The 14,377-nt window shown below is 46.0% G+C and overlaps 1 protein-coding gene across 1 annotated transcript; it reads left to right on the top strand.

Annotated features, from left to right (window-relative positions):
• Positions 1 to 4,236: 4,236 nt before the first annotated feature.
• Positions 4,237 to 13,947, top strand: Znf892 (zinc finger protein 892). The gene is made up of 5 exons (XM_076832632.2): positions 4,237 to 4,450; positions 5,220 to 5,308; positions 8,897 to 9,002; positions 9,415 to 9,501; positions 11,752 to 13,947. The coding sequence occupies exons 1-5, from the start codon at positions 4,432 to 4,434 to the stop codon at positions 13,026 to 13,028; spliced, it is 1,578 nt and encodes a 525-aa protein (XP_076688747.1). The 5' UTR covers positions 4,237 to 4,431; the 3' UTR covers positions 13,029 to 13,947.
• Positions 13,948 to 14,377: the final 430 nt, after the last annotated feature.

The raw sequence follows: 14,377 nt of genomic DNA on the forward strand, positions 1-14,377 counted from the left end.
AACCCAAGGCAGCAAGAGTGAGAAAAAGGAAGTGGAGCAAGAAGAAAGGGAAGAAAAGCAAGTGATCTGTTACCCATTGGCCTCTACTTTACATGCTGAGGAGCGAGATGAGTCAGAAAGTGCATCCACTTGGTTCCCAAGAATTCTCCAAATACTGCAGAAACCACATGTGGAGGAATTGGTGGGTGAAGGTAAACAGAAGGAATTTATCTGATCAGCTCCCTCTGTCTTCAGGTTGCATCATTCAGCCACTCCTAAGGAAGCCAGGGCCCATAGCCTACAGGGTGGCACTTTGACAAGCCTGGAATTGATGTGAGGAGGAGCCAGAAACCTGAGGTCTGCAGCTGTGGCCTGTGGCAAGAGGGAGGGCCAGGCACCCCTGTGCCGGTAGCTGTGCAGCCACAGTTGGTGCAGTCAATGGCTGAGAAGGCTCTGGCCGCTGAGGTAGAGCAGGTGCTTGGCAGCCCAGGGTAACGGGACTAGGCCCAGGATACAGGCCTTGTTTACTCCCTGTGTGATTCGTTCCAAGCCCAACTTTCTGCTGCAAATCTAACTTTCTCCTCACGGCCTGGGACCTTTAGCACCTCTCTCTTAAACCTTCACCTCCTTGCCACAGAAATCCATCCTTTGTGTTTTCGGTTTTGCCTTCTTCCATGTTAACAGATTCCTCATTCCTTTCTCTTAATATCAACTTTCATATAAAAGTAAATGACCAATCAGATAAACATCATTACCCTAAGTACATGTATGAAGACACAAATGATGTGACTCTACTTTGTGTACAAGCCGAGACATGAAGAATTGTGCTCTATATGTGTAATGTGAACTCACTGGATACCAGTGGCTTTTTCCAAAGTGTTCTTCCAACTGTTCTCTACTGCCAGGTGACACCAGTTTTTGTGCTTGGGGGACTGCTACTGCTCATGATCACATTATTCTAAAGTAGAGCCTATATAAACAAAAATAGGGTTATGAGGGAAGTCCAAATTTTTCCAGAAGAACACAAATGAAAGCCAAGAAAACCAACATGGACCATATTAGCTTCAGGCATTTTTGCCTTCTCTACACACTACATAGAAGGGTATGCTGTCAGTTATTGATCATCTACATACCAGTGAATATTCTAAAGATACTCCTTGATCTATGGAGCTTAATCTCTAATGTTTGTGTGTTAGGGCTGAAGCCAAGCCCTTGTCCCAGAACTGTGAAATGGTGACCCAGGCAGACTGGAGCACAGATGGCAAGCATGGGGCCACAGTCCTGCAGAGCCCACCATATGGAGGCAAGCCAGGTGCCCTGACCTGTCCTGCCCCAGTGGCCTGACCCAGGGCTGGGTGTGGTCATCTGCTGCAGAAGCCTGTCCCACACAGTGCTGCTGCAGAAACTCACACAGTGCTGCAGCCCAAACCTTGAGGTCCAGGATCTCATGATCTCACTTCCCTCCTGGAATGGCAGAAAAATCGGATTAGGGCAGTCCCAAATGGGATTGCAGGGCTTACTGGGGGCATTAATACTTTTCCAAACTCTGATTAGCATAAGCGTGGACCAATAGCATTCCCTCAAGTGCTAATATAAACCCTAGATCAGCACACTCAGACAGCAACCCCTGTCAGGTCCCCATTGCCCACTTGAATAAATCCTACATTTACACTCACCCTTGTGGATTTCATTCTTTGAATTCATGAGACAAGAACGCCAAAAGAGGAAACTGGTGGTGAGCTGCTGGAGTCTGCTGCAACACTGGAGGGCGTAGCCTGCCATTCAGAGCAGCAACATGTTTCTCAGCTGCAGAGACCTGCGGCGTAAACAGACTCCATGTGCCAGGAGAAGTAGAGAACTCCAGTTTCAGGATCACCTAATAAACAAAATAAACAAGTATATGTTAGAAAAAGCAAAATACTGTGGGAAGAAGAAGTGTTGTCAGGGCAGGCTTCAGAGGTAAATAAAGGCTTGGCGGTGAAACAGCAAGGCGTGTAGCCATGAGAGGGAAGGAGATCCAGATGGAACTAACACAGAGGCTGCCCAGTGAAAGCATTCTTCACTTGAATGAAGGATGAAAAAGAGGACAGTTTATCTGCAGCAGAACAAGTGAGGGGGAATCATAGAAGATGTGTTCAAAGAACTAGTGGGGGCAAATGGTTCAGATTATGAAGGGATGTGGGCCATAGTAAGGACTTTGGCTTTTACCCTGAGATGGACGAGCCACGGTGCTGAGAATAGAATGTTTAGGGCAAGAGTACAAGTGGGAGTAGTTAGCAGCTGTTTGCAGTGATTCTGGCAAAAGATGATGTAGACTTGGATCAGGAAATCACTCTGAAATGTGATCAGGTTCTGCAAATATTTTAAAAATATAGCCAGAAGGGTCTGCTGAGGAACTGAAAGTAGAGTGTGAGATAAAGAGAAGGACAATGGCTCAGTTTGAACTGAGCAACTGTAAGGATGGAGTTACCATTTACTGAGGTGGGTAAACTGCAGTGGAAGAGGTATGGCAATGGGAGAGACAGAAAAGTTCAGTTTTGAATATGCCACGTTAGACATTTATTAAACATCAACTAAAGAAAGCTGAGGAGATACCTCAAGTTCAAGGAAGAAACCCAGGCTAGAGATATAAATTGAAGGTTGACCACAACTGAATGGCATTTAGAGCATCTAGGTTGAAAAAGATCACCTAAATGTTGACACAAAAAGAAAAGACTCAAAGTTTGAGCTCTGGGGCATTTGGAAATTTAGTTGATTCCCAGATGTGCAGCTTCAGCTTTACCTGGGAACTTGATGAAGATGCAAATTCTCAGGCCGCACACCAGACCAGCTGAATGAAGGTGGTACCCAGTACTGCTTTAAGACTCCAAGTAATTCTGATTATGGCAGTTTGAAAACCACAGGTTCAGAGACTGGGCAGAAGAGGAGGACATAACTAAAAAGACTGAGGAGTGACTAGTCAGGGAGGAAGAAAACCAGAGAGTGTTTCCAGGAGCAAGATAGTAGTCAACTTTTCTCATTGCTGTTCATAAGTAAAATGAGATAAGGACTGAGGACTGGTGTAGTAACAAAAAAATGAATTTATGTGAAGATATTTAACAAGAAAAAAGGCATTCCCTGGTGTTTCAGACAGGTCAGCTGGGGGTGCCCTTCAAATATATTTTCTGAAGGAAACAGCCCATCCCTTATCTCCTGCTGATGGAAAGGGAGAGACTCTCTCCCACTGCTGTTTGAGCTGACAGAGGTCACGCAGGCTCCTTCTTCCTCTGCCTCTAGTTGACTACACTAAATCCACAGATCAATTAGGAGATAAGTGTGTCCCTATAAGAGAAACCCTAAATAGCAGTGGCTTATACAAAATATTTTATATCTCTTTCAAGTTCTGTTTGAACAAACTGTCTGGGGCTCATTCCTTCTATCTCATTGGTGTGCCTTTCCTAGGGTGTTAACCTTGTCCACACTGTCCACGAGGACATCTCCAGCCAGCATGCAGAAAAACTCATCTCCTTAAGAAACAATTTTCCTCTCTGTCCCCAGCAAAAAGCAGGAATATTTACCCTGAGGAGGCTTAGTCTAGCTAAAAGTTATGGTACTCTATTAGAGAAAGGACCACTGAACACAGTGCTTGCACACAGAGATCAGCTAAGCAAATTGGATTTTCCTCCTTAGGACTATGATCTGGATAGCAAGCCGGCTACTTAATTACGGGATGATAAAAGAGAGCATGCAGTAGCTGAAGATCCGCTGACTCCGGGAGCTCGAGGGGGTCTAGTAGCTCGTATTTTCGGGCTGGTCTCCCTGAGGTCAGCGGTCCCAGTTACTGGTGGTTCTTGGGAACTCTTTCCGGGTTTTTCCAGCACTGATATTCCATTTCTCCTCAAGAAGCAGGGCGACTTGGACCCAGCATCGTCGGTTACTGGAAGTAAACTGAAGCAATCTCTGTTGCAACACAACGGTCCCAATTAACGCAGCCTCCGGGCACTTCCCCTCGGGGGGCGCACAGCCATAAGACGGGAAGCCTGCGGGGATGAGAAGCACCGCGCTCGCAAGCCACAGCTGCGCGCTGTCAACGTCCCACGCGAGGTGGGGCTTGTCGCGCGCAGCTTCCCACCCACAGCCCCGGGAAAGCGCTCCTATGTTGCGGGGGGCGGGGCGCCGAGCGCGACGGCACGCGCGGGGCCCTCTGGGAAGCGCGACGCCACGGCGCCCACGGAGCATGCTGGGAGTTGTAGTTCCGCCTCGCGGTCGGCCGGCGCCACTTGCCGGGCTGCTCTTAACCTGCCGGATTCTGGCTTCGTCCGTGTCGGGCTAGAGGCCCGACCCAGGCTGGAGGAGGGCTGAGAGCGGGTCTTTCTGAGTCCGTGTGCCCGGAAAGAGGGCAGAGGGAGGCCTGGAGCGGGGGCGGCGGATCCCCGACCCTGCCCCCGGCGTGGGCCGCGGGAGGCAGTCGCCATGGAGCCGGAGGGCAGAGGTGAGAATCGAGCGATGCGGGCGCGGTGCCCGCTGGAGACAAGGGACCGGAGGAGGACTGCCCTCCGGCTGGGGCAGGCGGGAGCACGGGGAAGCATCACGTCCTCCCCGGAGCGCCGCTGCCCACCCGCTGGCCTCGCGACGCGTAGCAGGGAGACCGGTTCCCTCGGTTGCCTGCGGGTCTGTAGGGTGTCTCCCTGCCCCAGGTCTGCAGATCCGACTGCAGAGTGTGTCTTGACTTTCTTTTGTTCTCGCAGCAGCCCTACAAGGCAGTAGAAAGGAGACGGACTCTTGACAGACAGGGGAAGCGAGGCTGTCGGATAGTCTAGAATCCTGTTCTGATGTTGTTTTTCCTCGAGTTCCATTGCTTTTCCAACACAGCCAGGAGTGTATCCGAAAAGCTAGTTTTCAAAAAGAATTAGTTTAGTCTTCATCCATTGAGCCTGGAACACAACAGAGACTTGTCACTGATTGAGGCAGGGATTAACAGTACACGGACCGAGAGTGTTATTTTAACAACCCAACAGATGAGAGATAGAAATACGTATTTAGTGTCCACTTTCTCACAGGTGCGTTTACTGGAGCTTAAGATTAGAGAAGGCAGTAGGATCTTGAGGCAGCAGTGGCCCTGTTGTTTGTGTCCAGGGTGTTGTGGGATCTCCTTTGGTTCCCTGTGTTGACTCTTAGTGAATTAGCTGCTGCATGGCAGTTTCTGCTACTTCACTGCAAGGCCAGAATAATTGTCATATGACTTCTCTCTCCACTTGTAGGGTCATTTTCTGAGGACTCAAACCTTCCCAGTACTGCAAAGCCAAAAGAAAATGGAGTAACTGATATACTGCTGACTCCTGGGTCACAGGTAAGTTTAGGTTTCTTCTTTTTCCCTTTGTTCTTAACATGGTTATATTTTCCATTGTTAAGAAATTGCTCCACCTTGAATCCTAGACCTCTGAATTCCTCCTGGAATGGACGAGTGATGAACTTCACGGGGAATGCTCCTGACCTGCACAAAATTTTCCTTCCCAGTACTGCTTCTTCTCCTCTAAGGGCTTGTTGGCATCTGCTAGCCACTCAGTAGTATAATTGGCCTTGAAGTGAGATATAAGGTAATAACACACACTTGCCCTGCCTTGTGGAGTTTCCTGAGGAGTAAGACATAAATAAGTAAAATAAACAGTGTGAAGGGAAAAATAATACACACACACCCACACACACACACACACACACACACACGGGCTCTCTCTTGTCCAACGAGGAGGTCCACAGAACAGGGTACAGGAGAGTGTGGCTGCGGAGTCACTAATCAAGACCTCTGGAGACCAAGCAGGAAGCAGGTCTGATTTTATTGTGCAGTTACCATGTATATATACTCGGGCAGCAGCTAAGCAGATTACAAGCAGCCACCAATGAAATTGCTGGCCAACTGTCCCTGCAGCTACCAGTCTAGGGGTGGACCATGGAGCAAGCGCAGGGACTACAACACAAAGTCTCATACCCAGGGCTGTGCCTACGGCGTAAGTGGTTTGCCATTTATATGCCTAGTGCTAGGAAGTGGTTTGCCACTCAAACACCCTTAATGTATGTCATGTATGCAATACTCCATGCAGTTGTACACACACACACACACACACACACACACACACATATTAAATGTAGAAATGACTGCTGCAAGTCAAACTTGGCCCTGGAACTTTCCCATTATCTACAGTATTTGGAGAAGGTTTGGAATAAAAGCTACACTTTAGAAAGCAAGAGAGTGTGCATAGTTGAAGAGCAGAATAATACAGGAATATTCTAAGGAAAAAAAAATGTCTTTGGCAAAACAAACCCTCACATCAAGTGATGAGAGAGTTGGAGGTCATCAAGGGTTGTCACCGTGGGGGTAAAGGAAATGTGGATGCATTATAGCCAGATCACAAGAAAACCTCTGCTGAGTTTGATTCCAAAGGCAGATAAGCCCATGGAGGTTTTTAGAGGCAAAGCAAGATGAACCCAGCCCAGCCAGGCGCAGTGGTGCTCGCCTGCAATCCCAGGTACTTGGGAGACTGAAGCAGGAGAATCCCAAGTTCCAGGCCAGTCTGGGCAACTTAGTGAGATGGTGTCTCAAAATAAAAAATAAAAAAGACTTTGGGGAGTAGTTCAATGGTAGAGCACTCCTGAGTTCAATCCCTAGTAAATCCACCCCCCCACCGCCCCGCCCAACAGACACAGAAAGATGAAACATAATAACTGAAGAGAGACCATTAGTGAAGGTGCCTCTGTAGAATCTGGCTAGGATACTGGGAGATCTGCAGCCCCTTCAGTACAGATCTACAGTTTGTAGATCACTTTCAGAAGGAATAGGGGTGAGGAGGTCAGCAGTATCTGCTAGGCAGTGTCTGGTTGGGCTGCCTGTGAGCCCCAGCGCATGCTCTTAAAGGAGTTTGCTTGAGGATGTTTTCTTGGGGAGCTAGGTTAGCATTGGCATTGTTTGTGAAGGAAGAAAACTACAAATTATATTGTTCGTATTGATCACTTCTGAGTAATATTCCCTTAAAAAGTGTAGTGCTTCATACTTCAAGTGTCACAATAAGAGTTTATTTTAGCCAAGTGGTCTTCAAAGTAGGTAATTCTTTTAACTTTATTTCATTTTGTTCATTGCTTTATCAGTTGTTTTTGGAGAGAGAGCTATGTCATATACATTAGAATGCTAAATATAAACAGAAATAACTGTTCAGGTGCAGTCATGGGATGTTTCAGTCAGCAACGGGCTACATATTCGAGGCCTGCCCTGTAGGATTGTGTCCCTCAGTGTTGGCACAGTTGTCTTAGTATTCTTTAATTATCCTCTATGATGTTTGCGCCAGTGTGGGATTGCCTCACCACACATTTGCATTTCTCAGACTGTGTATCCATTGTGAAAGGTGCATGGCAGTTTATGTTCTGGGGCCTGTGGCAAAAGTGGTAGTTCAAATAAGGAAAGACTTATTTTGCTAGCAACCCAGGGGCTGGTCTGTCTTATAGTGTATCTCAAGTTAGTGTGTGTAAATGTATAGAAGTTCCCTTACTAGATTAGAAAAATGATTAGGCATTTGTCTTATTAGCAATAAACAGATTCAAAGGAGCCTATTATCTATCTTGCTCCCTCTTCCCACACTTTAGTAGACACACTAAACTTGGTGCCTGTCATCTGGATAAAGATTAGGGTAAACATTTCTGCAGCATTCTCAGTGTTAGATATACTTCTGTTCCCTCCCCTCCTTTGTTCCTATGCACATTTTTATAGAGTACCCTTTTTAAACTTGTTTCTGCTAATTCTTATTTATTTGTTTCTCCCTTCATTCAACTCTTTTTTTTTTTTTAAGGCTTATAAATGGACTTGTTATATTGAGTAACTGTCTCATAGTATGGTTCTTTTTTTTTGTTTAATTTTTATTGTTGGTTGTTCAAAACATTACATAGTTCTTGACATATCATATTTCACACTTTAATTCAAGTGGGTTATGAACTCCCATTTTTACCAACAAATGTTTTTGGAGTTCCTGCTCTGTGACAGGTCCTAGGGCTGTTTTGATAAGCAAAACCAGACCTAGCCTCTGCTCTGTGGAGCTTACATCTAGTGGGCCAGACAGATGTTAATCACAAAGTCCCTTCAGCACGTGTACCCAAAAGAAAGGAAGGAGCATGGTGCTATAGCCAGAGAAGAAGAAGGTTTCCCTGATGAGGTGACCCTGAGCTGAGATCTGAAATGTTGGGATTCAAGTAGCTGAAAAGATGGTGGAGAGGAGAGAACATTCAGAACAGGAAGCATCAGGGAGGGTTAATAGGGACTGGCACACATTTCAGAAAGCTGAAAGGTGGCGTTCAGCTGGAGCACAGAGAGCGTTAGAAGAGCATGAGGAGATAGAGAGCAAGAGGCTGGGCCATCAGGCCCTTGTGGGCAATGATAAGACCACCATGGGGACTTCCATAATAATTTGAGCTTGAATACATCCGTATTTGTGGCACATGAAGCAAAAATCTTAATTTTTAATATATTGGACTGAGTTTATTCTAAAAACTAGAGAGAAAATAGTTATACTTTGTGAACTTGTATTTAAAAAGCCATACTATAAATAAAATATTTAATTCATAATTACATTTTCTTCCCTTACTCTTAATAGTAAGGAATTCTCCAGTTCTTAATTTAACTCAATGATAGGGAACTAAGAACTCTGTCCCTCAGGTTTCACACTGAAGGTGCTCTCCTTCCTGCCTGTAGGTGACACGAGGTCTGGTATATGATGGAGACAGTGATCTGTGGACTGCACGTGTGCCTGAGGACCTTGGTGTTGGAAGGTGTGGCAGAATCGTTTTTCTAGCCTTCCTAGCCTTCCTTTCTCCTCCTCCTATGCTGTCAGTTTGGGTCCTTCCCGGAAGCCTCTGGAAGGAGGCCCACTGATAAGCACCGATGTGTTTGTTTTTTCAGGAATCGTTGACGATCAGGGATGTGGCTGAGGCTCTCCACCAGTGGGGACAGCTGAACACTCCTTCAGGAGATAGGTCTGAAAAGCATCGCAATCTGGTCCTGCTGGGTAAGGAGGGCTTCCCAGCCCCTTTTGCATTCAACTCTAGTGCTTGGGCTTCCTTGGTTCCTAGGAGCTTCTTAATTTCTATAAGGCCTGTCTTTTTGGTTTTTTGTTTTCATTTTGTTTCAGGATATAGTTCTAACTCTCCTAGAGTTAGAAATGGGCACCTTCATCATCTGGACCTGTAGCATCCTCCTCTGCTCCTTGACCAAGGATGTCAGGACAGAGTTTTAGTGAAAACTACTCTTAGATAAAAACAAGTGACTGGATTGTTCCGAACTTAACTCCCTTCTCAGTCTCTCAACCTTCTGAGCACTGCAGGGAGGAAGTGCAGAGCTGACCTCCCCCTCTTGTGCTGTCTTCCCTTAAGACCGAGGAGCTAAGCTGTCCTCCTCACCCCTTCCTTTCCCATGAACAGGACTTCCAATTTCCAAGCCTGATGTGATCTCTCAGTTGGACTGTAGGGACGAGCTGGAGAGAGAAGTCTCAAAAGCAGACAGTCCAGGTGAGTGAGCGTTGGGAACAGTAGAAATAAAACACAGATGGTTGTGGAAAGGCCTGTGGAGAGCCATCGAGTTTCCCTCCACCCACGGAGATGCTCAAGTGGAGTCCTGGCCTCTCCTGGGCCACATCCCAGCTCTGAGGGTGGTGGTCAGTTGATAAAGTCTGAATTTGAATAAATTTGAGTAAATCTTTTTCACCCTTTCAAACTAATTCTTTTCCCCAAATATGGTGATTGTAATGTTTGCTAATAACTTCCTTGAGTTTGCTTGAGAGGCTCTAAGTCAGGATTGTTCATACTTGTTTTTTCTCTGCAGGATGCTGCTGCTTTTTTTCAGTCTAGGCCAATGTCTAAATTGATCTCTGGCTTTTCCTTTGCCTTTCCCTTGTCCAGGCAGAGGCAGCCTAACATGGTGGGCAGGAGTAGAGATTTCAGAACCAGTCTTGTGGGTTCAAAGCCCATCGTAGCTACTCAGTGCTCTGTGATCTTTGACAAGTGATTTATCCTCTCGGTAAAATGGGGGTTGTCATGGCACTTAACTAGGACTGTGGCAAGGGGAAAATGAAATCATCCAAGAGAAATGTTTAGAACAAACTGGGCACAGTGATGCCTGCTTATAATCCCAGCAGCTCCAGAGGCTGAGGCAGGAGGATTGCAAGTTCAAAGCAACTTAGTGAGACCCTGTCTCTATTTTTTTTCCATAATTTTTTAAAATTATTTGTTCTTTTTAGTTATTTGGTCTTTAAATAAAATATTAAAAAGGGCTGGGGATGTGACTCCATGGTTAAAAACTCCTAGTTCAATCCCCAGTACTAAAAATAAAAATGTTTAGGAGTTGGCTGTATGCTAAGCAAGTGAACACTCTTGCTCCCTGTCCTGCCTTCTGGTGCTGAGGATTGAACCCAGGGCCTTGCACCTGCTAGGCAAGCACTCCGCAACTGAACTGAACCCCCAACCCCAAGTGAATGTCACTGATTATATACTGGTGACTTTTTTTTAAGATGTCATGGATTTAACCCTATTATCTCTCTCAAACTAGATCATTGCAATAGCCTATCAGCTAATTGTAGTTTCTTTAATCTTATCCTTGTGTACTTGAGGAAGCATATCATTGCTAGATTTCCCAAGCGGGTTACTTACCTTGCCAGTGCTGTATTCCTCTACCCATTTTCAAGGCCTTTGTTAGTCCACCTGCCTAAATTATTTGCCTTCTCTATTCTCCAGCTTGAATCTTTAATACCACTAAGAAAGTTCCTCAGCATCCTCCACTACACATGTGTTCTCCACAGATATTTGGGGTTTAAATTTTTCCACTTTGCTTAGCTTAAAGTCCATTTGTCTAAACTTTTTCTTCCTATTTATTCTTTAAAATACCAAGCATTTCCCTGAGTATAATATGAAGTTAATAATATTGTGTTGCATTGATTGATTTCATTTAGAAACATGGATGGATAGTAAAGACCATCCATATTAGTTCATTTTGTGTTGCCACAACAAAGTATCTGAGGCTGGTTACTTTATAAAGAAATGTGGGTTTTTTAGTTCATAGTTCTAGAGATTTGAGAACATGGCATTAACATATGCTCCACCCTGGCAAAGGCCCCCTTGGCTGCATTTAACATGGTAGAGAAATGGGAAGGATCAAAGCTTGTGCCAAGCATGTCGCTGGCCTCACTGTATAACAACCAGCCCCTGCAGTTATACGTGCATTCCTGATACCAGCATTAATCCCCTTCTGAGGGAGGTGCCTGTGATCTGTTTACCTTCCATCAGGCCCCACCTCTTAGGGGTTCCACCACCTCGACACTGCTGTGTTGAGAACCAGGCTTCCAGCATGTGAATCCTTGGGGACCTTCACACCGTATCTAAACAATAGCACCACCTAAGCCTAGAAGGCTTTAAACATTTTCAACAGTGAAGATTTTCACTCTTACTTGGAAGCCCAGGACCTTGGGGCAGGTAACCCAACAGGTGAGGGACCAATCTGAGCACAGGGGCTTTGACCTCCTCTCCACACCCTGCTCTCTTGCTGCTCCTTCTCTTCCTCCCTTCCCCTACCTCTCCTCCCATCCCCTACCTCTCCTCTTCTTTCCCAGCCTTCCTCCTGTCCTCAAGATCAGAAGGCTTCTTTTGAGAGCTTTGAAGTTCATTTGTTTCCTGAAAGCAATGTTTGTTGGTTTTATTATTTTTTGACCATAGCAGGTATTTTTCTCAGAATAGGAAATGATGCCTGTATAATTTTGCTTCTTTCAGACTGGGAGACAATACCAGAAAGCAAGGAACTAACTCCAGAGAAGGACTTTGCTGCAGAAGAATCAGCCCCTGGAGTGTTAATAGAAAGATTTCCAAAGGAAGGTTCCAGTGGATGTGAAGACTCTTTAGAGAGTCAGCAGGAGAATCACGAGAAACATTCAATTCAAGAAGTCGTCACCCAGAAGAAACTTTCTGGGGAGAGAAGTTACCAGTGTGATGAATTTAGAAGTCTGAGCCGGCGGTCATTACTAGTCCAACAACAAGGAGAGAGACTTCATAACTTTGATTCGTTTAAAAAGAACTTGAAACAAAATTCAGATATAATCAAGCATGAGAGGATGTGTGCAGGGAAGAAACCGTGGAAGTGTGATGAGTGTGACAAAGCTTTCAGTTACTACTCGGCTTTTGTCTTGCATCAGAGAATCCACACGGGAGAAAAGCCCTACGAGTGTAAGGACTGTGGCAAAGCCTTCAGCCAGAGCATTCACCTCACTCTGCACCAGAGAGTCCACACTGGAGAGAAGCCCTACGCCTGCCATGAGTGTGGGAAGGCCTTCAGCCACCGCTCTGCCCTCATCCGCCATCACATCATCCACACCGGGGAGAGGCCCTACGAGTGCAGCGAGTGCGGCAAGGCCTTCAACCAGAGCTCCTACCTCACCCAGCACCAGCGCATCCACACCGGGGAGAGGCCCTACGAGTGCAGCCAGTGTGGCAAGGCCTTCAGCCAGAGCACCTTCCTCACCCAGCACCAGGTCATCCACACGGGGGAAAAGCCCTACAAGTGCAACGAGTGTGGCAAGGCCTTCAGTGACCGTTCAGGCCTGATCCAGCACCAGAGGACTCACACCGGGGAGAGGCCCTATGAGTGCAGCCAGTGCGGCAAGGCCTTTGGCTACTGTTCTGCCCTGACCCAGCACCAGAGGACTCACACTGGGGAGAAGCCCTACAAATGCACCGACTGCGCCAAAGCCTTCAGTGACCGCTCAGCGCTCATTCGTCATCAGAGGACACACACTGGAGAGAAACCCTACAAGTGTAAGGACTGCGGGAAGGCCTTCAGCCAGAGCTCATCTCTCACAAAACATCAGAAAACACACACTGGAGAACGACCCTACAAGTGCCAGGCCTGTGGGAAGGCCTTCAGCCAGAGTTCCTCCCTTTCTCAGCACCAAAAAACACACGGGGGAGGGAAAACCAAGGAACACGCAGTGGCCCTTAATGAGCATCCAGCCTTTGGCCAACAGAGAGGATCCATACTGGGTGAATGCACCTAAGGGTGTATTTACCGGGTTTACCAGACATGCTGTGAGGACCATAAAGAATAAAAAAGTCCTTGTTGATATGGCTGTAGCTTACCTAGACTGCTAAAGAGGTTTTACATGTTTTAAGGTGTCCTGATGGAGGGCACTGTGACTTCCCCTGGGGAAGGAGGAAATTTATTTCTCGTGTATGTGAACTACCAGATCCTTGAGGGAGAAATAGGGTTTGCCACGGGGAAAGGGGGCATCTGGCTGGGTTGTCTCATAAGGCTCAAGAGATCAGTACTGAGCTGCAGGGGTAGAAATTAGAGATGAGAAATTCACAGTTTGTCCAGGGTCGGGATGGTGGAGGAACAGAAGTTGTCCTTCAGCCTGAAGTTCAAGGATACAAAGCAGGGAGATGAAAAAAGAGAGAGAAAGACCTGGGGAGAGAGCCCAAGCAGTACTGATGGAGACAACGGCTCAACTAAGTGTTCACAGCCAGGAGCACCATTGCCCCTGCTTGTTGGTGGGTCCCAGAGTTTCTGTGAGGGAACCTTTATCCTGAAGCTAAGGAATTCCGGCCTGAGGGCCCTGCAGCTCCTTCTGTCCTTTAGACCTTACTTACTGAGATGTCCCCTACTGAGAATCAAGTTCACTCCAAGGATCATGGCCTATAGCTCAAAAGGGAGAGAACAGAAGAGACCTTTGATGTGTTCGGTCTGTTTTAACATATCTGAGTTACCTGAGAATGTTATTTATGAAGATTTACCTCAGTTGTTGGTAGTTTGTACCTTAGGTTTTTTTTATACCATAGTAAAACTTAATTGTAAACTTGCACTGACATTGCATATTAGATTGTGAAAACTTGAAAAGACTTTGAAATACTTGTCCTTTACTGTTTTTCTCTTGATTAGAGCCAAATGACATCTTTGTGTAAAACATTTAATTGAAATTTTGAAGGTTATTATTGAAAACATTTTGAGAGCAGTGTCTTTAATTTCTAGAAGCTTCATCGTGTTGTGTTTTGGTGTGGTTTTTTGAGTGGACCTTTGGAGTTTGTTGTGTTGCTTTAATGTGTACATTTATATTTTTTGCAAAATTTAGGGAATTTTCAGCCATCATTTCTTCAGAATACATTTTCAGACCACTGCCCCGCCTCTTCTCTTTTCTGGTCTCTTGATGACAGAACTATTAGATCTTTGGTTGCAATCCCACAATTTCAGAGCCCTGAGCTCTGTTCTTTTTCTTTTTCCCTTTTAAATATATTTTTGCCTCAGCCTGCCATAACAAAACTCCGCCAACTGGGCGGCTCAAGAAGTTTATTTCCTGCAGTTTTGCATGTTGGGGAGTCTCCGTCAGGGTGCCATGTGACTCTGCTGCTA

The sequence above is a fragment of the Callospermophilus lateralis genome, chromosome 14 (assembly GCF_048772815.1).
Source record: "Callospermophilus lateralis isolate mCalLat2 chromosome 14, mCalLat2.hap1, whole genome shotgun sequence".
NCBI classification, from domain to species: domain Eukaryota; kingdom Metazoa; phylum Chordata; class Mammalia; order Rodentia; family Sciuridae; genus Callospermophilus; species Callospermophilus lateralis.

What these genes read in the sequence shown, in the direction of transcription:
- Znf892 (XM_076832632.2), top strand. An exon ending in TGCTGACTCCTGGGTCACAG is followed by an intron (nt 5,309 to 8,896) that starts GTAAGTTTAGGT and finishes TTGTTTTTTCAG; the next exon opens with GAATCGTTGACGATCAGGGA. An exon ending in TCGCAATCTGGTCCTGCTGG is followed by an intron (nt 9,003 to 9,414) that starts GTAAGGAGGGCT and finishes TCCCATGAACAG; the next exon opens with GACTTCCAATTTCCAAGCCT.